The sequence below is a fragment of the Megalobrama amblycephala genome, linkage group LG17 (genome assembly GCF_018812025.1).
Source record: "Megalobrama amblycephala isolate DHTTF-2021 linkage group LG17, ASM1881202v1, whole genome shotgun sequence".
Lineage (NCBI taxonomy): Eukaryota > Metazoa > Chordata > Actinopteri > Cypriniformes > Xenocyprididae > Megalobrama > Megalobrama amblycephala.
The window spans coordinates 5,737,288-5,764,662 of record NC_063060.1 but is presented as its reverse complement, the minus strand read 5'-3'; the positions used below and the strand labels follow the sequence as shown (position 1 = coordinate 5,764,662).

At 39.7% G+C, this 27,375-nt stretch overlaps 2 protein-coding genes across 2 annotated transcripts; both read left to right on the top strand.

Annotated features, from left to right (window-relative positions):
- Positions 1-3,233: 3,233 nt before the first annotated feature.
- LOC125250896 (macrophage mannose receptor 1-like) lies at positions 3,234-5,196 on the top strand. The gene is made up of 4 exons (XM_048163705.1): positions 3,234-3,540; positions 3,632-3,964; positions 4,087-4,181; positions 4,368-5,196. Exons 1-4 carry the CDS (start codon positions 3,234-3,236, stop codon positions 4,500-4,502), a joined length of 870 nt encoding a protein of 289 aa, XP_048019662.1. The 3' UTR covers positions 4,503-5,196.
- A 5,485-nt stretch (positions 5,197-10,681) lies between these two features.
- On the top strand, positions 10,682-11,624 carry LOC125251566 (L-selectin-like). The gene is made up of 2 exons (XM_048164603.1): positions 10,682-11,091; positions 11,169-11,624. The coding sequence occupies exons 1-2, from the start codon at positions 11,055-11,057 to the stop codon at positions 11,591-11,593; spliced, it is 462 nt and encodes a 153-aa protein (XP_048020560.1). The 5' UTR covers positions 10,682-11,054; the 3' UTR covers positions 11,594-11,624.
- The last annotated feature ends 15,751 nt before the right edge of the window (positions 11,625-27,375 follow it).

Sequence of the window (27,375 nt, the reverse complement as noted above, 5' to 3'; positions counted from 1 at the left end):
AAGATGAGTTTTAATGGATACAATTATGGACTGCAGGGGGACTTCAATGTTCTTCACACTAAGAAAAAAAAATGGTTCTTTTAAGAACTGCTTACTTAAAGTCTCTGCGAAAACCTCCCTTTGGATCCTTTATTTTTAAGACTGTATACGACTGCATCTGAAATCTTCAAAATGATTTTTTCCCCCAGTTTCAACAAGCAGTGTGATGGATGGTCCACAAATGCAAACAAGCTATTTGAATATGAAAATTACTCATGTCTTGCCACAAAAATCAGCATATGATATTCTGTTACATGTGCATGTGAACAAAAGCATTTAATGCGGCAATGTTCTAAGTTTAAATGTTAATAGAAGTGTAATTCGTTGTGTTCAGGTGGGTCAGATGCTGTGTCGGAGGTTTCTATAATGGTTCACATTCTGATATGTGAAGGAAAGTTATGTAAACAATCAATATAAATGTGTTAAATGGTGCAGGGAGTACAACACTCTCATATTTATCAGAACATCTAATAAACAAATATGCAAGTGGCAGGGAGTTTGTTTTGATTAAATGTCTAAATGTCTGGTCCACATTGTAGCTTTTTCTGTTCTAGAAAAGAAAGAAGACAAACATGTAAAGCAAACAAAGATAGTTTGTTTTGTTTTACTTACCATTTAGGGGCAGGGTTGTCTTAAATAACCAGAACTGCGACATCACATGTCCATTTGTGACATTAGCAGTCGTACGACTCTGTGTAAAAATATAAAGGATTTACCCTCCCACCCAAAAAAAAAAAAAAAAATTAGGTAAGAAATTACTATTTTATATTTGACCATAATTTACAATCATGTTAATGCTGTAAAAAAAACCAAAATGAAATAAAATAAAATAAAAACGTATTGCTGGAATTGGCAATAACAATTTAACATTTTACTTTCCTAGATTTAACTAATTCAGATAACTCAAAAATCCAAGTTGTCATTTAATACAACTTCACATTTCAAGTTGATTTAAATTTTATAAATGAACACAAAAAGTTAAATCAATTCTTTTTTTTACAGTTTACAGCCTAAAATTGCCAATGTCAGTATGTGTTAAGTTTATAGAGTTGTTAGCCTACTGTATGTTTTGTGTATATGTTTCCAATTTGCTGTTGTCTCTGTTTACCATTGTAAATTAATCAAATAGAAGTTAGGGTTGGTGATGGAGAATGGGTTAAAAATTATTTTGAACAAGTACATTTTATTTCCATTTTACATCTATGCCCAATATCTAAAATGTTCATGTTTTTTCTATATTTTACATACATTTGAAATGAACTGTTTTGCAACACTTATTGATCTCTGTAAAACAACAATATAAATAATATTAATAATACTAATGTAATGGCATAACATGTACAAATTGTTCTATTGCATATGTTAGAGTTTTGTGTTACTGTGTGTTCACACCGCCGGCGGCGAGAGCGTCAAAGTGACGCTAGTCATTCATTTTCAATGAGAGCCGGCGGCGAGCTCCGGCGAGAGCGGCGCGGCGCGTCTTGGACGGTGAGAGCGTCGAGGAGAGTTGGAATCAGGTTAACTTTATGGTAATGAGCTATGACGCGGTTCGGCGGCAACCAATTAGAATGTAGAGGTCCTCGCTTGAGAGGCATCCGATTGGTGGACGCGACTTGTCATTTACTTTGGCTCTGCTTTGACCCTCCCGTCGGCGGCGGTTTATATGAACAGTACAGCGTTGTTGGCAGGGCGGCCAAGGCGAATGTTGACGCTCTCGCCGGCGGCGGTGTGAACACACGGTTAGACTCTGTCATGATATCTTTAAGATTATTTGGCAAGATGGATTGTCCATTGATAAGATGTGACGTGTGGAAACATCTTCAATGAAAAGAAGCTATTTGAATATGAAAATAACTTGCATCTTGTCATCTCAAAAATTAGCATTTATTATGTGTTAGACCTGAATGAGGCCAAAAGCCATGTTATATTGCAGACTGAACATCCTAATCTCATTCTGATGCTTATTCTGAACTTTAAAGCTGCTGTCCATAACTTGTGCATAACCAGCTAGTGTTCAAAACTATCTCCTTACCTTTGCCCGATTCGCAAGGGTAAGCTTGTAATAATGTTTTATAATAAAATGGGTACTGGTGGGTTTCCGCTGGAAATTCAAGCATGCAGTCGTTCGTCTTTGCATCATTACGCGACGTCTGTAAACAGAAAGGAGTCCCAGCTTGTTGGTTATATGGAATGTGATCATTTGTAGCCTTTTCTCACAGCAGCTGAAATAATTAAACTTATCATTTTGATAGAGAATTGTAATCCAGAAAGGTCCAAATGAATTTGGAATGTAATGTGATTTGGTGTGTTCAGGTGGTCAGACTGAGTGACTCTGGAGGTTTCTATGCACTTTCTGGAGGAATCTGTGCACTTTTTCATAGATTTGATATCACCAACATGGACAACTTACATTAGATTTATTATTCCATACTTTTATCCAAAATGACTTATGAATGATAAACATCACAAGCAAGTTGTAATAAGAACCAGCAATATTCAAGAACAGTAACTCTGTGTATTCCTGTAGCTCAAAAAGTAGAGCATGTCACTATACAACAATGGTTTGATTCCCAGAGAATGTATGCACTGATTAAAATGTACAGTAGGTCACTTTGGATAAAAGTGCCTTTAATCCAGTATGTTCCAGCAGATTAGATCTTACTAGACTGAGAATGTACCAGTTTCATCAAGGGTTATGTTCTTCAAAGACTGTATGGACCAGTTTTAGACTATGCAGATTTTAAAATAGTACCTTTACAAGACTTAATGTAATTGGTACAATAATTAAAGGTTGAAGAATAAAATGCAGAAAGTGTTACAAGAAGAAGTAATGAATATAATTCAAATGGTTTGGCAAGTTGTTTCATTTACTATATTCAGGGTGCATTTCTTGACATGAAGTATATAAAGTCACAATAAATTCGCAATACATGGGTTGAATTCCCTCCTTACATGACTGTGACACAGAAAATGTGTGTTTGATCATCTCTTAGAATCGAGCAGAGAGGATCTGTGTGAGCAGTCATGGACGGGAGTCTGTTTGTGCTGCTGCTGCTGTCAGGTTGGTGTAGTCATTTGTAATCTGTATTTATGATGATGTGTACACATATAGATGGTTCAACATGTTGATTTTAACAGGGCTCTTCTGGAGCAGTTCTGCTCTATCTCGTCAGTACCACTATATAAATGTAAGAATGTCGTGGCCAGAGGCTCAGAGTTACTGCAGAGAGAAGTATACTGACCTGGCTACTGTAGACAACATGGATGATGTGAACAGGCTGGTAAATATAGTGGATGCTGGATACAGCGGATCAGTGTGGATTGGACTGAAGAGAGGGACACAGACACGCTGGGCTTGGTCTAATGGAGAAAACAAATCTTCTCCATACTCTAACTGGGCTTCAGGAGAGCCAAATGGGATTGCATCTTGTGTATCTTATTATAAAGGGTTCTGGGTTGATATGGATTGTAGCTCTTCCCTATATTTTACGTGCTACACGGGTGAGTTCCCTTTCTTTTCAAATTTATTATTGAGCAGTTTAACTGGGAAAGAAGAGCTATGAACTGATTCTTTTTTTGCATCTCTCAAAAGAAAATAATGGATACCTCATGGCATATGCCGGTAAAACTTGGAGTGATGCTCAGAGCATCTGCAGAGAGAATCACATAGATCTGCCCTCCATCCACAACTCAGAGGATCATAACCAGATAACTAAGATTCTAAGTTCTGTAGATCACGTCTGGATTGGTCTGTTCCAGGACTCTTGGGAATGGTCTGACAAATGGAGCCTCTTCTTTAGAAACTGGGCGGAAGGTCAACCATCCCAGAGTTCAGGATCTGATTGTGTCAGCATGTCAAGAATCAATTCTGGGAAATGGGCTCATGAAAGCTGTGATCTAAAGCATCCTTTTATCTGCCATGGAGGTGAGTTTCCACAGTTAACAGAATCAAATGATTCAAACAAGAGGATTGCATGTTTTCATGTTTTCATTTATTGGTGTATCTTCTATATTGAGAATGACTTTAACTCTGTATTTCTCTAAAAGATGGCAAGTTGAAACAGATCGTCAAACTGAAATTGTCCTGTAATGGAAAATACACATTGAATGATCCTTCCATACAGACTGCCATCCTGAATGAGGTTTGTCTCTGCCGTAAAAACTGTTTAGTTTCAATGTCAAATTTTGAAAGCATAATAGCACCATGACAGCCAACCACAACATCATTGTGCTCTTGATGTCTGAACTGGCAGGCACCTCTCATATCACATATTGTTGCTGTTATTAGGTTTGATTTTGATTTTTTTTTTTTTCCTGGTCTTCTCCAGATAAGTGAAAAGCTGAAGAGCATGGGGCTGGAAAGTGACAGCAAAATAAGCTGGAGAAAAGGGGAAGGTGGAGAGGTGTTTCATCAGGAGATCAACCGTACTGCGAGTTCCAATAATAAATGTAATAAGAAGTAATCTTTTATTTAGGCCTTTATATCAAAATTCAAAACGAATATAGAGTAATATATAGATATATATATAGAATATAGAGGGGTTTTTATTTTTAGTAACAGTAGATTGCTTTAAGGAATTGTGAAGTAGTTTTAGCAGAATTATCAGTTATTTAAAGTGCCCCTATTATGCTTTTTTTTTAAAGTTACCTAATTTTGTTTTGGAGGTCTACAACAGGTTTATGTACATCAGAGGTCAAAAAACACTTTAATTTTCTCATAATATACATTGCACAAGTGGTGGCTCGTCAGGGTAGGCGGATAATTTACCCTAATGTTAATAAAATTCCCAGTTATTCATTTCATTTCATGTCTCAGAATGTGTATTTTTGTTTATAATTTCACCTCTGTATATCATAACATGTTACTGATATCAAAAGCACCGCTGTTCTTTTACAAACATGCCGAATCTGCCGATGTCAGTACAAGCACAGGGAATAGAGAAAGGGAGGTGGAGGCACATGAGCGGAGCTCGTCTTGTGCCTTAGTTGGTAAAAAATTAGGCAATCACCAGCGAGTGTTTTACATTCAGTGCTTAGGAGAAAAGGTACATCGCAGAGGAGGCTAGCCCAGAGATTGTATATTAGACGGCGATGAGAGGGTCTGTATCTCTTACCATTGGAGAAAGCGTAACAGCTAACTTAATCACATGTGGCACCTCTCAGCCTATCATGTAATGGCAGTGACATCAGTTGCAACATTCCCTAGTCTGCCTTCTGTTAAAAAAATAAATTTTTATCAAGCTAAAATCTACATATAGTTCCCAACAAAAGTACTGTTTAGTGTAAAACATGCTGAAGATTAGCAAACAGGCTGTTGATTAATTAAATGATTAGTTTTTTCCTCACAAAAGCTGTTTAATCAGCATAGTGAAGCCTCTCATCCATTGACATCTATTCAAAAAACAGCCTCTGATCCCCTTCCCTGCACACCGCCAGGGGCGGAGCGTTAGCATTAGCCGCTACGCTTTTTTGGCTGAAGCCTCGTTTACACTTCACGCGTCTGCGTTGCGTTACGGCTCCGGCAAGGTTTTGTTCCATCTTCTGAGCGGTGTCAACTCACACCAGAAGCATTTCAGAAGCGAAGCGGCTGGATTCGCGAGACCACAAGATTTGCCTATCTGATGTTTTATTCATTGATTTTTTTCGTGTTTTTAATGGCTAAATGGTTATATTTTGTCTGGTTTGATTGTGTTTATTGATATGCCATACTTTATTTTGCTGTAGCATACAAACGAAGTTAATACACTAAAAAGTCCAGTTATGGACAACAAGAACAAAGAAATTTCAAGTTTTTCAACTTTGAATCTCTTGTCATCAGTTTCTGGCCTCCTAGTGATGTGAAATATGAGCGGGAGTTTTCACAGGGTGATTATTTTGACTTTATTTTGTATTTGAGCTGCGCGTCTTGGATGCAGCGTCCGTCAAAAATAGACGAGGCCCCTATCTAGCGAAGCGGCGTGGCGAGCCGCTTCTGGGACGCTTCAACAATGACTCTAGTGGCCGCTTATCAGCTCCGGTAGCCAATTTACAACATAGTGTGCCTCCTCTATTTTAAAACCCATGAGCTGCAACTGCATTGTACATCACCACATTTTTCAATGTGGTTGTGGTTTAATTTATTGCAGTGTACATGCGGGAACTGTATCATTAACTGTATCAATAAACAATAACAGCGTATGCATTAGCACTAAGGTGAATGACTGATGCAACATCAAAGTTTGCTCCATTCTTTATCATTACTCAAAGTAGAAAGAACAACAGACAGTCTGCTTTAATGGACACAATTCAAAGTGAAACCTGCACTGAACTCCACAACAAACATGGGTACATGACAAAAGATTGGGATTGTAGAATTTTAACCACTGATTCTTTGCAGCCTCATCACTCAGAAGTGAAAATAAAACAAAAACCACATGAAAAAGCTACAGAGCTTGATAGTGGGTCAAGTCATTTGCAGGTAGGAGAACATAGGAGGGCATTATGCAAATGTGTTACCCAGTGATGTGTAGCTGTAATGCAGTGAGAATGTGGGAATTTGAATTCCTCACAACTCGTTTAGGCTTTTCAGAGTTGATTCTTTCTTATGAAAGGTATATTTAAAAAAAAAAAAAAAAAACATAATAGGGGCACTTTAAAACATGAAGTGTCAATTTATATAATATCTATAGTAAATATATAGTTTTGAAAGGTGATATTTTTTGTAAAAGTATAGAGAACTTTATACAGGATCTAGAGTGCAGAAATAAGGGATGAAAGTATGATGATATCTTTCTTGCAATTAATCTGAAAGAAATTTGATTGGCAGAAATCAACCTGTGCATATTATTTCCATTTTTATGTGATGCCTAGATGTTTCATAATTTGAAATTATATTTTTTGTGCAGATTTAAGTAGCTTTAATATGCTATATGTAAAAAATAGAATTCATCAGCACTGGAGGAATAGACAAATCTCTATCTCTCTTCTGATGTTATATGTGTTCAAAATAAAATTTACTTTGTAAAACTAAAGATCAACCAAAGAATTCAACTTAAATTATTAGTACTGGAATAGTTACTCTTTCATGAAAATTACTCTCTCTCTCTCTCTCTCTCTCTCTATCTATCTATCACATACATGATAGATAATATGTATAAAGATTTATTCACATGTTCATGTCTTGCGCTTGTTACAATTGTGAAAGTGACTAATATGCACATACACGTTTTATGTTTTTAGGGCCCAAGCCACTCAGGCGCAGGGCCCTTTTGTTTTTCTAAGGAGAATTATTTTTTTCCGTCATCCGGGGCTTTTTGGGGGGCCTTAACATGCTCAAAAACTCTTGATGGGACCCAGGCGTGGCAGGGGGGCTCGACAGCACCCCCTTGAATGGTGTCCAAAACTTGGTCCATATATCAAACACGCTTGCATGTATTTTTATGAAACTCTGTACTCATATAGACCTCATCGGGCCGAACAACTTTCATGCTCTAAGTTATATGCCAGCTCAACAGGAAGTCAGCTATTATGGGTTGTTTGAAAAACGCATGCTCTGGAATTTGATATACTCCTCCTAGGCGATTAATCCGATCACAACCAAACTCAGTCAGAATGAAGTCAAGACAGGACTGAGGATGTAAAATTGCTTGCCGATTTTTTTGGATATCTCGAACGGTTTGGCCGTGGTGAGGCAACGAATTTATGGGGAGAAAAGGGAAACAGGAAATGTGTTATAACCTCTGCATACATTGCTTGATGTTTATGAAACTTCAGCTGTGTGCTCATTGTAGGAAGCCGATCACATGAATGTGACTATTGTGAGTCAAAGTTATAGGGCCATCAACTGGCAGCAGGAAGTGTGTTACTTTCAAAATGCTTTAAGATCACCCTCAAATTTTTACCCAATTTGCTTCAAACTTCATTAGAATAATGTCAAGACATAACAAATGAAGACCTGTAAAAAGATTTTTAATATTTTTCAAACACTGTTGCCATAGCAACAGATCAAACTTCAATATTTGTTTTGGATGGGTTTGAGACACTTAGCATGCTTCAAATTGCATGAAACTCGACTCATATGTCAGGATTGTCATCCAGTAGACATGGGCAGAGCCTCAGAAACGGGCAGGAAGGAGGGCCTCTATAGCGCCACCTTTTGAAAAAAGTGGGGGGTTAGTTTTACCTACAGTCACCAAACTCGATACACATATTGTTCTCATTAAGCCGGACAACTTTCTAATTTACAGTCATTAGCTCTGACCAACAGGAAGTCCAATATTTTGGTTTGAATGTGGATTTTTTTCACCCTCTCCCTCTCTCTGTGGCACCCCTCTCCCCCTCACTTCCTCCTCCCCCTCATTCTCTCAGTCTGACTCTTACTGTGTGTGTGTGTGTGTGTGTGTGTGTGTGTGTGTGTGTGTGTGTGTGTGTGTGTGTGTGTGTGTGTGAGGGTCTCTGTCTGTGTCCCTCTCTGTATTAGTTTTGACTATACTTGTGAGGACCAAATGTCCTCACTTATTTTGTGGAATACTTTCACAACCCACTAGTGAGGACATTTGACTGGTCCTCACTATTTTAAAAGGCTTATAAATCAGCCAAAATATGTTTTTATTTAAATCTAGTGATGGTTACATGTTTCTGTGATGGGTAGGTTTAAGGCCCCGGTATACTTCAAACAAAATCGAAGAATGAACTGATGTGAAAATATGAATAAACTGGATATCCGCTTTATAGTACAAAAAGTTGTGCTTGTAAAAAAAAATGAGGCACTAACACTGTTTTTCATGTTTGATACTGTAAAACTGCTTGATTTTAAGCAATCTATTGAATAAAGTGCTATATGAAGACGTGACGTGACTGGAGTGCTACTTTGCAGAGCTCGTGCTAACATTCCCATGCTGTTATGATCAGACGCTTTTCTTATGCTTACTATAATTAATGCTTGCTGTTTTCCCATTTTTGTTGTGTTTATTTTGTTACCGAGAAGAAAGTGCACGGCACATATTTACATATTTATCTAATCGTCGCTCTCAGCAGTGTGGGCGGCATCAGATGTTCGTTTACAGTATATCGCTGGTCAAGCATTTCAAACTTCGTTTTACTCCTAAATGAGAACGAAAAAGAACATTGTTTGAAGTATACCGCGGCCTTTAGGAGTAGGGGTCGGGTTAGGTGATAGAAAATATCATTGACCCGATTTAAAATCAATAGAAGTCTATGCAATGTCCTCACAAAGACAGCAATACAAACCTGTGTGTGTGTGTGTGTGTGTATTTTTTATGAACTTATAGAAATATTTATCTGCAAATGATAACTTCACACTCATTTGAAATTGAACCATGACATTATATCACTATTTGGACGTGACTACTTTACAAAAAATGTCATTTGAGTTACAGTTATTATTACCAACACCTGTGATTTCATGTTCTGATTCATACAACACTTAAATCTTTGTTTTGTTTTGTTTTGTTTTTACAAAGGAGAGTGTGTGTTTTCTCAACATGGGTGTTATAGAAAGTCATGTGCTGTTTTTGCAAACATCATGTACAACGCATGCCTTTAAATTATTTATTGATATAATTCAAATTTATTAAAAAATCACTATTTAAGTCAATTTCACTTGATTTTATAAAAGTGGCTGTTTAAAATAAACTTGCATAAGTGAGCAGAAAATTTAGATATGTACCTTACTATTACCTGAGACTGATATTAAAATCGTCTTTGCAGGTTCTGTGATTTGGCTCTATTTATTAATTTTATAATTTTTTATACCACACATATTGAAATTTAATGAAAGCATGCTTTTGGAGCATAAGAATGGTGCACAAACGATAGTTCAGGGAGGTTTTAAATGCCTATTGCCCGCTGTGCACAGTTGCCCTGAAGCCACCGTGTTGGCGGTGCAACCGGGCTTGGGCCCGCCATCGCTGCTTGCAGCTATATATATATATATTTTTTTTTTTTTGTAACTGTTGTAGTCGTTTTTGCTATTATTATTCTTAGCCCATCTATAATATATTTTCAGTCATTTTTATCTAAGTTTTTGAAATCGGATGTACCCAGGTGGGTCAGGTTGTATCAACACTGGTTAGGTGTTATTCATCCTTTCACCACCAGATGACCACAAATTGCACCAGTTTGTGAAGCGCGGAGTATCATTTTAGAGCATCATGTTACTCCCAAACACTGCACATTTTGAATGTCTCCCTAATTAGAACACACCTGAGTCAATCCACAAGTTTGTTAACATGAATGGCCATATTGTATAATATATTAATATTAATAATATAATGGCCATATTATTGGATAATATATGTATAAAATATAATCTAATATACACTATTCATTGAAATTGATTGTGACATTTTTTTTCATGAATGTTGTTCTTTGTCAATAGCTATATTAATAGTAATAAAATAATAGGTGTAATAATTATGTGTTACAGGTTTTATTTATTAATGCTCTATAGTTTTAAATGAAAAAACATTCTTGTGATAATTACCTTAAATATTTTTTGTGAAATCACATGTAATGTCTTAACAGGCCAAAAAAAAAAAAAAAAATCACAGAAAAAATAAAAATGTACATATGGTTAAAAATTGCAGTTATATTGACATGCTAAATTATAAAACATATCATTTGAATCATCAGGTTCCTCTTTCACATTTATACAAAACTTGTAAGTCCTTGCGATTCCAATCATTTTAAGTTGTGTTACAAAATTACATACTTGTCTTTACTTATGTGCTAATAAAGTTTAAAAGTATTCTTAAGTGTGCTTCTTCTAGGCTTGCAGTCTATGAAGATCAAGGCAGCAACCTTCCAGTTACCAGCTCCAAGCTTGCAAAGCCCACAGCACACTGTCTAATGTTTAAGAAAATTTGTAATCTACCTCTCAAAGCATGTGCACAGTACATGCAGTGTTCACCACCCCCCTTATCAATGACTTGTTTAATCATCTTTCAGTTCCTCTTATTTTCCTAAAACAGCAGCACACATATACTGTACAGCAGAGAGGATCTGTGTGAGTAGTCATGGACGGGAGTCTGTTTGTGCTGCTTCTGCTGTCAGGTTGGTGTGGTCATTTATAAGCTGTATTTATGATGATGTGTATATGTATAGATGGTTTAACATGTTGATTTTAACAGGGCTCTTCTGGAGCAGTTCTGCTCTTTCTCGTCAGTACCACTATATAAATGTAAGAATGTCATGGCCAGAGGCTCAGAGTTACTGCAGAGAGAAGTACACTGACCTGGCTACTGTAGACAACATGGATGATGTGAACAGGCTGGTAAATATAGTGGATGCTGGATACAACGGATCAGTGTGGATTGGACTGAAGAGAGCGACACAGACACGCTGGGCTTGGTCTAATGGAGAAGACATGACTTCTCACTATTTTAACTGGGCTTCTTCACAGCCGCATGGAAATGGAGACTGCGTGTCTACTTATTCTGGGGTTTGGCATATGGCAGCATGTGACTCTCTACAATATTTTGTGTGCCAAAATGGTGAGTTTCCCATTCTTTTAAATTTATTATTATGCCTTTTAACCCGGAACGAAGAGCTGTAAACTGAATTTTTTATTTTTTTGCATCTCTCATTAGAAAATAATAGATACATCATGGTGCAGAGCAATAAAACCTGGAGTGATGCTCAAAGCTACTGCAGAGAGTATTACACAGATCTGCCCTCCATCCACAACTCTGAGGAAAATAACCAGATAACTAATGTTCTGTTAGCTGGACACCATATCTGGTTTGGTCTGTTCCTGGACTCTTGGGAATGGTCTGACAAATGGAGCCGTTTCTTTAGAAACTGGGCAGCAGGTCAACCATCCCAGAATTCAGGATCTGACTGTGTCTGCATGTCAACAACCGATTATGGGAAATGGGCTCATGAAAGCTGTGATCTAAAGCATCCTTTTATTTGCTATAGAGGTGAGTTTCCCCAGTTAACAGAATCAAATTATTCAAACAAAAAGTCTTGAAACAGATTTTACAAACAACTGTGATATGTTGTCCTTTGTTGGTGTATCTTCTATGTTGAGATTGACTGTATGACTGTATTTCTCTAGATGCCAAATTAATCAGAACACAGACTGTCAGACTGAAATTGTCCTGTAATGATAAATGCACACGGAACAATCCTTCACTACAGACTGACATTCTGAATGAGTGTTACAGTATAGACACCGGAGACAGATGTAGAAGCAGTTTGGGGTTTTATTGAGACAATCAGCAGAGCAACAGGTAAATGCAATGATGGATAAGATGAACTTGGAGATGAAAGAGAGGTAATACTGTCCTTTGTTTATGTTGCAGATGAAGGCGTTGGAGCTGGCAGACGGGAACACTCACACACACAGGTAGGTAGAGACACGAGGAGACCAGTAGACGATGGAGACGATGGAGAGTATGGAGACAGGTAAGTATCGTTTTGGGAGTCCTTGAGGTAAGCATACAACTTGTGTATAACGAACGAGACCGGACAATGTGTGTGTGTGAGTGTGGGGCTTAAGTAGTGAGGTGATCATGGTGATAATGAGTTGCAGGTGGCGGTGATCAGTACTCCGGTGATTGGGTGCGTGGGTAAAGGAGTGAGGTGGAACCTGACGTGTCTGTGACAGTACCCCCCCTCCCACGGCCCGCTCCTGAGGGCCGAGGACCCCGACGTCGTGGTGGTCGTCCTCGAGGTCGTGGGGCAGGTCTGTCTGGGTGGTTGGTGTGGAAAGTCTGTAACAGAGTAGGATCAAGGATATCATTCTTGGGGACCCATGAGCGTTCCTCGGGGCCATAGCCTTCCCAATCCACCAGGTATTCTAAGAGACCACCACGGCGCCGGGAGTCCAGGATCTCTCGCACCACGTAAGCAGTTCCATCGTCCAGGATGAGTGGAAGGGGGGGCTCGGCGGCTGCCACGTCAGGTTCTGTGGAAGGAAGAACAGAAGGGTGGTGAGGTTTCAATAGTGACACGTGGAAAGTGGGATGAATTTTTTTGTACTGTGCAGGGAGTTGTAGTCTGTAGGTGACGGGGTTGATCTGTCGAAGGATGGTGAACGGGCCAATGAAGCGGGGACTCAGCTTCTTGCAGGGCAGGCGCATCCTGATGTCTCTGGTGGACAGCCAGACCTTCTGCCCCGGTTGGTAGGTTGGAGCTTGGGAGCGCCGAAGGTCGGCTGTCATCTTGTGCCTGCGCAGGGCTCTCTGCAGCTGGTGGTGAGCTGAGTCCCATACCCTCTCGCTCTCCCGGAACCAGTAGTCAACTGCAGGAACGTTGGAGGGTTCCCCGTCCCAGGGAACAGTGGGGGTTGGAAACCGAGTACGCATTGGAAAGGTGTTAATCCAGTAGTGGCTTGACGGAGGGAGTTCTGGGCGTACTCGGCCCAACCCAGGTACTGGTTCCAGGAGTTCTGGTGGCCGTGACAGAAGGTACGCAGGAAGCGGCCGATCTCCTGGATCTTCCGTTCCGTCTGCCCGTTCGACTGAGGATGGTATCCAGACGATAGGCTGACGGTCACACCCAGGAGGGAGAAGAACGCCTTCCAGACTCGAGAGACGAATTGAGGTCCTCTGTCAGAGACTATATCTTCGGGGATTCCATAGTGACGAAAGACATGGTTGAACATTAATTCCTCTGTGGCCATGGCAGTCGGTAGACCTTCCAGGGGTATTAGACGGCAGGCTTTGGAGAAACGGTCCACGACGACCAGAATGCAGGTGTGACCATCAGACTCTGGGAGATCCGTGACGAAATCCACTCCCAGGTGTGACCAGGGTCTCTCAGGAACGGGCAGAGGATTGAGCTTGCCGGTTGGTAGATGGCGTGGGCTCTTGGAGATGGCGCACTCCCTGCAGCCCTGCACGTACCTTCTGACGTCTCTGGCCATGTTGGGCCACCAGAAGCGCTGTTTAAGCAGCGAGAGGGTCTCATTGACCCCCGGGTGACCAGTGCCAAGTGATGAGTGAACGGAGTGCAGGAGTGGAGTGCGTCGTGTCCGGGTGATGTAGCGTAAGCCTTGGGGGCAACCCGGCGGAGTGCGTGAGGAGGCATTGGAGGAGGGTAAGGTCTCTTCTGACCATTCGATGGGGCTCACGAAGAGGGTTTCAGGCAGGATAGGTTCAGGTTCGTCGTTCTTTTCCTCGGGGGCGTGGAGACGTGAGAGAGCATCGGCTTTAATATTCTTGACACCAGGGCGGTATGAAATTGTGAAGTTGAATCGTGAGAAGAACATCGCCCACCGGGCTTGACGAGGGTTGAGTCGCTTGGCAGCTTTCAGATACTCGAGGTTCTTATGGTCGGTTAGAACTTGGAATGGGTGGTTTGCCCCCTCCAACCAATGCCTCCACTCTTCAAGGGCGAGCTTGACAGCCAGGAGTTCGCGATCCCCGATATCATAGTTTACCTCCGCCGGGTTGAGCTTACGGGAGAAGAAGGCGCATGGATGGAGCCTACTTGGGTTCCCCTGCTGCTGCGATAGTACCGCTCCCACTCCGGTGGTGGAGGCGTCCACCTCCACGACGAATGGTAGGTCTGGATTGGGGTGGACGAGGAGGGGAGCGGTGGTGAAGGCCTTCTTGAGCGACTCAAAAGCTTCTGTGGCAGGCTGGGACCAGGACAGAGACTTGGGCTGCTTCCGGAGGAGGTTGGTGAGTGGACTGACTATGGTGCTGTAATTCTTGATGAATCGGCGGTAGAAATTGGAAAATCCGAGGAAACGTCGGAGTTCTTTTATGGTACTTGGAGTGGGCCAGTTCTGGATGGCAGAGACCTTCCCCTCGTCCATCCGGATGCCACTGTGGTCAATCACATATCCTAGGAAGTGAATTGAGGGCTGATGGAACGAGCACTTCTCTGCTTTTAGGAAGAGATGGAACTGCCGTAAGCGCTTGAGGACCTCCGCAACGTGGTGGCGATGTTCGGCCAAGCTCCGGGAGTAGATGAGGATGTCATCAATATACACGAGAACGAACTTGTGGAGGAACTCCCGGAGCACCTCATGGATAAAGTCCTGGAATACGGAGGGGGCGTTGACCAGGCCATACGGCATAACTAGGTATTCATAGTGGCCGGTGGGCGTGACGAAGGCGGTCTTCCACTCGTCCCCCTCGCGTATCCGGATGAGGTTGTACGCGCTGCGGAGGTCCAGCTTGGTGAACACAGTGGCACCGCGGAGATGTTCCAGGGCCGCTGGGACGAGGGGAAGTGGATACCGGAATTTGACTGTAATCTTGTTTAATGAGCGGTAATCAATGCAAGGCCTCAAGCCTCCGTCCTTCTTGGCCACGAAGAAGAAGCTTGAAGCAGCAGGGGAAGTAGACGGGCGGATGTATCCTTGATTAAGGGCCTCTTTGATGTATTCCTCCATGGCCTTCTCCTCCGGTACTGACAGGGGGTATATGCGTCCCCTGGGCACTGGTTCACCCGGTAACAGATCGATGGCACAGTCCCATGGCCGGTGTGGAGGAAGTTTGGAGGCGCGTTGCGGGCAGAAGACGTCACTGAAGGGGGCGTAGTCGGGTGGAACTTCGACGGAGCGTTTTTCCATGGGGCTTTCGATGGAGGTAGCGTTGATGGAGAGACTTGTTGAGAGAGGAGATCTTGGAATGGGAAGTTCTGGAAAACAGCCAGGGAAACAGTGGTCGCCCCACTTCAGGACTTCGCCCGTGCGCCATGAGATGTTGGGATTGTGGAGTTCCAGCCACGGGCGCCCTAGAACCACGTCAGCGGTGGATTCCTCCAGAACCAGCAGATGGATGGATTCGGTGTGGAAGATACCCACGTGCAGTTGAAGGGGTCCAGTGACGCGTCGAATCATCTTGCGGCTCAGGGGTTTGCCCGTGATAGAGTGGACCTGGTAGTTAATCGGAGAAGGCGAGGTCTTAATCCCGAGGTGTCGACAGAGGGCGCCGGAGATGAAATTTCCTGCTGACCCTGAATCGAGGAGCGCCACCACTGGAATGGAAGCATTAGCAGCAGTAAGGTTTACTACAGTAGTGAGTGGTTTCATCTTTTGGATAGAGGGAATGATAGCACTCACCACAGGTCGAGGAGGACGGGTTGGGCATGTGGAGATGACATGCCCAGGAGATCCACAGTATAAGCATAGATTCAGGGTCAGCCTTCTCTGTCTTTCTGTGGATGACAAACGGGAGTTATCCACTTGCATGGGCTCGGGGGCTGGTTCTGGGGAGCTGACGGGTTCGGACCGACGGAGGAGAGGTGTTGTCTGTGACTGGCCCTGGTGCTCGAGGAGACACGACTGCATACGAGAACCCACGCGGATGGCGAGTTGGATGAATCTTTCAAGTCCTATGGAGTCCTCGTATGCAGCGAGATGCAGCCGCACGTTAGGCTCCAGACCTTGTCGAAAGGTAGTGATGAGGGCTTGTTCATTCCATCCGCTGGTTGCGGCGAGCGTTCTGAACTGCAAGGCATAATCATTAACAGTCTTATTTCCTTGTTTTAAATTATACAATTTCTCACCAGTTGAAGAATCTGCCAAAGGTTTTCCGAAGACTTCTCTGAAGTGGGTAACGAATGCCGTGTAGGATTTGACAACTGATCCATTTTGAGTCCAGAGCGAATCTGCCCATTGTAGGGCCTTACCTTGCAGTTGGGAAATAATGAACGCTATTTTCGCCGTATCGGTGGGGTAGAGGTGCGGCTGTATCTCCAGGACCAGCTCACACTGAAGGAGGAATCCGCTGCAATCCTCCGCCGATCCTGAGTAGGGCGCCGGTTTGGCCATGGGACTGGCGGTGAATGCCGGCGAAGTAGAGGTGACTGTGGCGGCGGTGGCAGCAGCGGTGGCTGGTGCTGGTGATGGTGACGGTGGTTGAGGAGTGAGTGCTCGCCGAACTGCATCCACGAGCTCCTGGAAAGGGTCTTGACGGCTCATGCTGATTGTAAGCTGTTTTGGTCCGGTCTTCTGTTACAGTATAGACACCGGAGACAGATGTAGAAGCAGTTTGGGGTTTTATTGAGACAATCAGCAGAGCAACAGGTAAATGCAATGATGGATAAGATGAACTTGGAGATGAAAGAGAGGTAATACTGTCCTTTGTTTATGTTGCAGATGAAGGCGTTGGAGCTGGCAGATGGGAACACTCACACACACAGGTAGGTAGAGACACGAGGAGACCAGTAGACGATGGAGACGATGGAGAGTATGGAGACAGGTAAGTATCATTTTGGGAGTCCTTGAGGTAAGCATACAACTTGTGTATAACGAACGAGACCGGACAATGTGTGTGTGTGAGTGTGGGGCTTAAGTAGTGAGGTGATCATGGTGATAATGAGTTGCAGGTGGCGGTGATCAGTACTCCGGTGATTGGGTGCGTGGGTAAAGGAGTCAGGTGGAACCTGACGTGTCTGTCACAATGAGGTTTGTGTCTGCCAAAAAATGTCTTAAAATACATAATTACCTTATAATCAACCAGCAATCCAGCACCACTCATATCATCATCATAATTGTTATGTAGTATGATATGTAGCCTATTGGTGTAGCATGATTTTTCAAGTTTTATTTGATTATTTCTTGCTTATTTTTCAGATAAGTAAAAAGCTGAAGAGCATGGGACTAGAAAATGACAGCAAAATAAGCTGGAAAAAAGGGGGAGATGAAAAGTTGTTTCATCAGGAGATCAACTGCATGGCCAATTCAGATAATGAATGTAATAGGCAGAATGAATGTCCCTATTTAAAATTTTAAAACAGATGCAGGGAATATTAAGTAATTTGCTATATTGTTTTGAGAACCTGTGAAGTAGTAATTATAGCCATTATTTAAACTTCATGAATATAACATTATATAATATACTAATTTATTGGAAACAATTGAAAAGTTTTGAGAAGTTCTGTCAATAACTATAATCATGGGCAGCGCTAGGGAGGGGCTAGCAGGTCCTTCAGTACCCCCAAGAAAGACCAAAGCACCCCCATAGCTCCCTCACAAATATTTTCAGCAATTATATACAGGTTGTGTGTTATATTTAATAAATATATATCGTTCATCCATGTGGAACAGGAAGGGGCCATCCCCAAATTGTTCCCGCAAAGTTGGGAGCATAAAATTTTGTCCAAAATGTCTTGGTATGCTGAAGCATTAAGAGTTCCTTTCACTGGAACTAAGGGTCAAGCCCAACCCCTGAAAAACAACCCCACACCATAATCCCCCTCCACCAAACTTTACACTTGGCACAATGCAGTCAGGCAAGTACCGTTCTCCTGGCAACCACCAAACCCAGACTCATCCATTGGATTGCCAGACAGAGAAGTGTGATTCGTCACTCCAGAGAGCACGTCTCCACCCCTCTAGAGTCCAGTGGCTCCTGCTTTACACCACTGCATCCAACGCTTTGCATTGCACTTGGTGATGTAAGGCTTGAATGCAGCTGCTCAGACATGGAAACCCATTCCATGAAGCTCTCTACACACTGTTCTTGAGCTAATCTGAAGGCCACACCAAGTTTGGAGGTCTGTAGCTATTGACACTGCAGAAAGTTGGCGACTTCTGCGCACTGTGAGCCTCAGCATGTGCTGACCTCGTTTTGTGATTTTACGTGTCTGAGTTGCTGTTGTTCCCAATTGCTTCCTCTTTGTTATGATACCACTAACAGTTGACCGTGGAATATTTAGTAGTGAGGAAATTTCACGAATGGACTTATTGTACAGATGGTAACCTATCACGGTACCACGCTTGAATTCACTGAGCTCCTGAGAGTGACCCATTCTTTCACAAATGTTTGTAGAAGCAGTCTGCATGCCTAGGTGCTTTATTTTATACACCTGTGGCCATGGAATGCCATTGGAACACCTGAATTCAATGATTTGGAGGGGTGTCCCAATACTTTTGGCAATATAGTGTATAAGCAACTGTGGGGCTGTCCGAAACAGCAGCTCGGCACATTTGGCCATCGTTCATAGAGAGCGAAGGCTGGTTTGAGACTTTAAATATCAACTAAATATATCCCAGTGTTTTTTGTTGTCATATTGCAATTGACTGAAATTCCGAAATGCTTCTTCTGTGAACGTCTGACTATTAAAAAACACTGTATTTAAATTGTGCAGTCAAATAATATGTTAAAAATGTGGGTGAGAGGGTGTGTTTTCCTCATATTTATTTTATTATATAAAAAATAAAGCATTTTTGCACATATTTACAAGTAATTGCCCAGCTCCCCCTGTCAATGACCTAGCGCCCCTTCAGCACCTGTGTTCAAAATTCTCTGGCACTGACCTTGACTATAATGAATCTAGCGTAACTTACAAATAGTTGCATTGTGTATTCTTTTTTATTTTTAATAGTAAATTTAAAATATAATTTCCTTAATAAAGTTTATTTATTTTTGTACTTGTACTTGATTTCTGGACCTATTCCCTGTGTAAATACTTGCCTGTGGACTTACCTGTTTTGGATTGTTTGTTTTCCTGAACTTTACTAACCGGGGTTCATTCTTCATACCCCGCTCAACACTTTTGAGATGATTTGACAGATGCCAGATCTTCTAATCATGATAACTGATCTCTGGCTAATTTGGTTCTTCAAACGAATTTGTGGATTTTATTAAAATATCTAGATTAAGTTGTCTGAGATAACTGCGCATTTTTGTGTTCATTGTAAAGGGCAGATACATACTCGAAACCATGATCAGCAGTGCAGCGATTGGCTGGCAGCAAGACATAATGTCATCATATTAAAAAAGAACATCACACATGTGATTTTTGGACTTTTAAAAGGAAACTGCCAAGTGACCAAAACAACACAAAAGTTATAATAGATAAATAAAACGTGTTCTGTTTGTTACATGATTCCCAATTATTTCCATTATTTCATGATTTCTAGTATTTGTACAGGCTTTACATTTTTAGGTTGTAATGTTGTAATTAGCTATTCATTATTATTTTTTTTAATCTCTCGGTGAGTAAATTATTATTATTAGGGGTGAAACTTGGCCAGATGGTAGGTCTCAATTTGGGGAGAGGTTGACAGACTATGAACCTGATTTGCCAATAGGTGGTGCTACAGCGATTAAAAACCCAAAGCTGCTCATAACTCCTAGACCATTTGTCATAGACTCAAGTGCCTTATACCGTTGGAATCTTTGACTCAGGGAAGACAAAACATATATCTTTCATTTGCAATGTGGAATTTTGTCCACTATTTAGAATTTTTTTTCCCAAAACCTACTTTGCGAACTAGTCCTAGGTTTTTCAACCGATCAGTTTGACACCGATTCAGTGCCAAAACATTCGAAGTGAGCGAGACCATTTTTACTTAAATGGCTAAAACTCATAAATGAAAAAACATGGCTGTGAATGAAATTTGAGCACCTATTAGACAAGGTTAACAGAGGCCGATCGGAACGAAACTTGGTGGGCATGTTCAACTATTCGAGAATTTTGAAAGAAATCGGACACTAGGTGACGCTAAACGAGTTTTATGCCACTGTAATCACGTGGTGTTTGTATGTTTTACACATATAAACAATATAAATATCATTTGCTAGATCTCCTCATACTGAATAAATTTGCCTTAGGAACCACTGCTGTCAATCAAATCGTTCATTAAATATTCGCAATTATGTAAAAAACCTTTTGTGAACTACTGTATAGGCCTAGGTTTTTCACTCAACCCCTACTCTAGAACAATCATTATCCAAAAAAAAAAAAAAAGGGTTGTTTTTAACGCAAGGGCTGGGTAAATAAATATGGACAGAACACATGTTGGGTTAATTTGGGTTGTTTATTTAATCCAACATAATGGGTTCATTTAACCCAGCATAAAGAGCTGATTCATTTACACTATAATACTGGCTTATTTTTTTTTTACTTCATATATAAATTGTGATTAACTTAAATTTCGATCATATTTTACAGTATAGCTTATTTTATATAGTTTTTAATACATATTTCCTACATTAAAGCTTGTTTAACAAATATTAGAAGTAAAAATTAAACCTTTAGAAGTAATTCAAGTGTAATTGACCAGTCTCTTTTCTCCTTTTTTCCACCGTAACGGTGCTGGATCTCGTGCCGGAGATGGCTCGCGTTCAGCGGGGAAACTGATAACTTCAGACCACCGCATGCATTTTACTCGTAGCTGAAAAATTCTGTGACTGTTTCCATAACCTGTCCATAAATAATCACTGTACAATTCTGAGAGCATATTTTAACATCCTAAGTATTTATATTCTGTATCATTTTGAATAAAATAATACAATTTTACGCAAAGCATCACACGAAGTGACACTCGTGTAGGTGACACACATCACACCTCTATATTTTGCTTTCATAAAATTAAACTATATAAAGTACGATAATGAATTTATAGATAAAATAAAATGTACACAAACCTGTTTTTTACCGAAAGCATGCACCAATTTGACGGAGCTGCACTGCTCTCTCCTGAAGAGGTCGCAAAAAGACGGAGATAAATAACTCAATCCTGGGTTGTTATGTCTGACCCAGGATCTGGGTAACACAAAAACTACCCAAACAAACACTAAAAAAATAACCCAAAAGGTTCAACCCAGGATTTGGGTAGAAAAAATAACCCTAGCTTTTTAGAGTGTAGTATGGAACACCATAATAAAATACTCTTTACTGAAATACTCAACAAGTGTAGATTCCCAATACAGTCCCATTTTGTTTTGACATGAATCACTCTAATGAGCAGTTCTTTTTTAGTGAGTCCAAAACTTATAGCATGAACAATGTAATGTATTCCAATTCACGAACAAACTCTTACGAATCGTTCCTTTTAGTGAATTCAAAAGATATTCCCAAATGAATGACTCATGAGCTGGTTCTTTCATGATGTCCACCCAAAATAAAACAAGAACTTACTGTGTAATGTGCATCAGAGACTGTAAAGGAAATCATTGATAGGAGTGACAGTAAAAGTGCAAAGTTTCTTTGCATCAGTAACAGATTTAAAGGACAAGAAACAATTTTTCAGTAAAACAACTTTTCAAAAAATATTTCACACACATTTGAAGTCTACTTAAATATATTAAGGATTTACAATACAAAAATGAATTTTAAGACTTTATATCACAGTTCAAAAATTTGAACTGTGATGTGTGACCGGATGTTAATTTAAAATGTGTCATTCTTACAGAGAGGTTTGCAACAGTCATATTATCAATCACGCTAACATTCTGAACAGGTTGAGATTGGAATGGGTGGCATGAAAAAAATCTTATTTCATTATGAGTAATTTAATATTTTTATAAATGTTATTCTATATTCACAACATAGTTATTTAATTTTACTTTTATCTATGTTACTAAAGCAAAGATGCAATCAAACAATACGACACATTCTATTTAAGAGATACAGATTAAATAAACTGGGCTTTACAGTTTTCACGTACACTGTAAACCCTAACACTCAAAATAATCAATTAGTTTGAGTAGGACAAACTAAAAGGTGCCCTAGAACCCTTTTTCACAATATGTAATATAAGTCTAAGGTGTCCCCTGAATGTGTCTGTGAAGTTTCAGCTCGAAATACCCCATAGATTTTTTATTACTCCATTTTTTAACTGCTTATTTTGGGGCTTAATTAAATATGCGCCGATTCAGCGTGCTTCCCCTTTAAATGCTCGCGCTCCCCGCCCCCGAGCTCGCGACTCTATAATACATTGCATAAGCAAAGTTCACACAGCTAATATAACCCTCAAAATGGATCTTTACAAAGTATTCATCATGCAGCATATCTAGGGTTGCCACTTTCAATACAGAAAAATAAGGGACGCCAGCCGCAGCGGGGGCCACACCCCTCGGGGCCACGATGACCACAGTCCCGATGGCGTGCCAGTGGTGGTATATCATAACTTAAAACATGTTTTCATAAAAATATTAAGATTGATACCAATGGCATGCCCGTAGGCAGGGGGGGTTCGGGTGGTTCGAACGAACCCCCCCTCACTGCCAAAGGTCCAGAATTTAAGTCGGGTTTTTTTTTTTTTTTAATGTGATTATTGTCATCATTGTTTTATGAGTTCTCGCAATACACTTTTCAAAGAAACGGTGAAGAAGCATCGCCTCTGAATGATGGGGGGGTAGGGGTTATATATATATATTTTTTTAAATTAAAAAGGATTTCTATATTTTATCCACTCAATAGTCTACAATATAATAGCCATATAAACGTAGCGTAATTAATAATAATAAAACATAGTGGGATATTCAGTGATATTGGCTGTGCAATATCGACTTTTGTGATTGGCCAATACCGGCAGACTGGAGCCAATGGAAATGCTTCTCCTTCGGTGCGCGTCTTATTCCTCTGAGAACTTCAAAGCAGACCGCTTGAGGTAAATTATCTGGAATGATTAGTATATTGATTTACGATGCCTATGTGAGAGTGTTATGTCTGTACATGAGCGTCGGAACCATTGTATGTGGGTGGGACAAGAGTCAAGACCCACCCACTTTTTAAGACCAATATTGGACCCACTCACTTTTACCGTCTCTAATTCAGCATTTGTCTAATCCCCCTCAGGCGATGCTACTCCACAAACCACCAACAGAGCATAAAAAATACCAAAAATAAAAATATTTTTTTAAAACATCGCCAAGTAAAACGCTGCGTTTATATAGAACTGTCTCTTTACGACCACCACAAACGGGACACTTTTCAGACGCGCATTCCGACTTCGCCTCAGCGCCAGCCGCAAGTCAAACGAGTAGCTTCAGCTGAACAACAGTCAGATGAGATGTCCTCAGGCTATGTCAGTAAAACTCCAATCAGCCGTTAGGCTATAGCCTACTGTGCTCGAAGCGTGAACTCAAGAATTGCTCGCGCAAATGCGCCGGCGCGCGCTGCATATTACTTTATTATGGGAAAACTAAAGCGCAAAAGAAACTACGGGCATGCACCGTCGTTATTCTGTTGTAAATGAAGTCATGAAATGACCAAACATGCGATTAAAGCTGCCTCAAAACTGTTTACTGTTCACTGTATATTTGTTGACATGGTTTTAAAGCTATTGTTATCCAATTTGTTGGCCTTAAAACGTCTTAAAATGCATATATGTACACCAAGGAAATCACAATTTTCTCGGGGGGGGTTGGGGGGGGGGGGGGTATGTTACCATAAAACATTTTCTGACCTCGGTAAATATAAAACCCTGTGTACGGCCCTGCTTCTTTTCTAACGAAATCAAAGTAATCGTGTATTTCTCCAGTTGTGCGCTCTTTGGGATTAACTTTGTATGCACTGTGTGATCAATGTGTGAAAATAAATGGGAGCAAAAACGCTCGCATATATAACGATATATATATAATTGCATAAAAAAAATACAAAAAAAAATTAAAAATGGTACATGAGGAAGCAATTTGACAAAAATGCAGTAAATATTTTTGGTGCATCAAAAAGCGTGCTCGTTATATACCAGCAGACAAGCTAATCCAGCACAAATTAGTGCATAAAAGGTCACCAAAATGAAGTATTTGAACCTTATAACAAAAGGAGGAGAAAAATTGCAAAAAGGTCCACTTTTTGAAAAAAAGAACCCCCCCTTTCAATAGGCTGGCTACGGACCTGAATGGACATTATAATAAGATATCTGCTATTAAAATCAGTGTGAACAGATGCACTCAATCTCTCACTATCACAACTTAAGTGGTCATATTGAATACACAGCTATGACAATAATAAACATAGGCCAACAAAGAGACCACAAAAAATAAGCTCTTGTGAGATGTGAACCATATTTTATTAACTTATTAAATTAACAGATCCATAACTTAGTAATTACAAATTAAACAAATTGTAAATTGTCATTTGTTGTGAACAAAGATTTTGGCTAAAATATTTGTCATTGTTTGCAGTAACATAATCCAAACAGTGAAACCACACCTAAATAACTGTAAATGACATAATATCTACAAACATTTCTTATTTAAGTAAAACACTTAACAACATTTTTATTAGTGGTAGGTAAATATATTTATGTATTTATTTATTCCATTTTTATATAGTCTATTGTTAATTCTATAGTATTGAATGATGCAATTATTTAAATTGGTTCAATTGGTTAAGCATAACAAATAGTTTATTTTATTCACATAGGTACTATATTTTGATAAATATGTATTAAATATATCTCTCTTATCTCTTATTAAAGTAATGCTTATATGTCTGACTGTACAACTTAACCTTAATAAACAAATCATACCATAACATGATTAATGTACATTATTAACATTATTTCTTAATAGGCAGCATATGAAATCTAACGTTACTAATCAAAAACTTGAGGTGATAAAAAAAAAACTTCCATACTGGAGAGAACTGGCGAGGCGGCGTCCCGCCCTCCTCTGACTCTGATTGGCCGTGTTTCACGGTGTTATGAAATATTCGGTGTCTGAGATTTTCGGTGACACTGGGCGGTGCTTACATGAATATTCACGAGTTTCCTGTTTTGAGTTAAAGCGCCACTGAAAATGTTAGTGCACGCTCTTCGGCTTACATTAAAGGTAATTAGCATATGTTTCAGCATTAAACGAAGTCAAGCTTATATTCTAACTGTTATTGACTTGAATTTCTATATGTAATGTTTCAAAAATTGCACACATGCAAGAAAACATGTTAATGTACTTTAAATATGGTTTATTTATTATCAAAATAGGCCACGGTGAATTACGCATGTGATAACTAATATAATACCTATAGCCAATATTCTTTCATTCCCAAATATGAATTTTGCCAATAAATATCCCTGTACACCAGACAAAGCAGACACTTTTATTTTTCACTTTGTTTTGAACATGACAGTGTATTAAACATTTTAATAATACATGTTTGTTGTAATGTCATTTTATTATATATTTCAGATTGAATGTGTCAGTAGCAAAGGCTGGTATCACTGGGATCACAAGAGCAGACCAAACCAAAGACCCTGTGTAAAGTGTGTTTAAATACAAGTGTTTTTGCTAATTAAATATGTCATATGTCGTGACTTCTCATTTGTGAATAAAATTCCAACACAGAATCAGTTGCTCTTTTTTATTCAAAATGAAACTACTCTCATTATTTACTTTCATCTTTGATATTACAGATATGCAAATTACTACATGGTCTATTATTTTAGCAGCTAATTTAACATAAATAAAATGTTAATTGTTATGGAAAGCTTGTAGAATAGAACTAATACATTTCATTGTGAATATACTGCAGGTTTGATCATTTAGTTCCATATAGTTCCATATCAACACTGTGTTAAACTGAATCCTGATTCACAGTGCTTCATGTTTTTTCCCACATTATTATTATTATTATTTTATTTTATTTTATTTTATTTTTTGTCAATGAAATGCATCATTTTGTGGGAAAAAAGATTGAGAATGTTTCCTAATAATATGAAAAAAAAATAACACTTAACTTTAGAATTTAATAAAGTCTCTTTAAAAATATTTAGCAACTGAGAAAGCAATTAAGAAATGACAGAACAATCACAGTATGTATATATGTCTGATTATCCACATAACAATAATATTCCTCATACTTTTGCCAATTGTCTTCTCCATATAGCCTAAATATTTTTAAATAAAACCTGCATTAGTAACTTTTAGTTTTGTAGCTGATCAATTTAACCACTTGTAATTCAGTTTTAACATTTTAATTGTTGTGGAAAGCGCATTAAAATAAAACCTTGTAAAAAAACTGCAGGGAAGCTAATATCACTGCCTCATGTTTCTATTCATAGCGAGCAGTGTGTGTTTTGCAGAAAAGGATGAAGGTTTACATTAATTAATGCAAGTCAAAAACATAAACGGAACATAAATCTAACTCTCATTGTGTTTTAAAAATAATAATGTCTGGTTAAAGTTATGCAGGCTATCTGAGAAAGCAACAGGGAATGACACAATCACAACTGAAACTTTTATTATGCCACCACAGATACATTTATACAAGTTATCTTCTCAAACGAACTAAAATAAAATCAAAACAGTTGTAGCCTACTAAAACAAACAAACTCGATGTTGGCTCATTTCCTAACGATAGACCACCAGTGGCTGTAATCACTACTAAAGTATATCTCACGACACAATGTAACCTACAAACTATTGAGCATACATAAACAGTTATTAATAAAAAAGAATCATAAATTCATTCGACGTGGAAACACAATCACGTTACAGAAAACAGTTCTGTGATCCAAGGACAGTCCACTAACATTTTCAGTGGCGCTTTAACTCAAAACAGGAAACTCGTAAATATTCATGTAAGCTCCGCCCACTGTCACCGAAAATCGCCAAGTAGATATCGCTGCAGCCCGGAGACCCGCAAGTGGGAGGAGCTTACGCCAACAACAGCAAGTGGGTGGAGCTTATGCCGCAA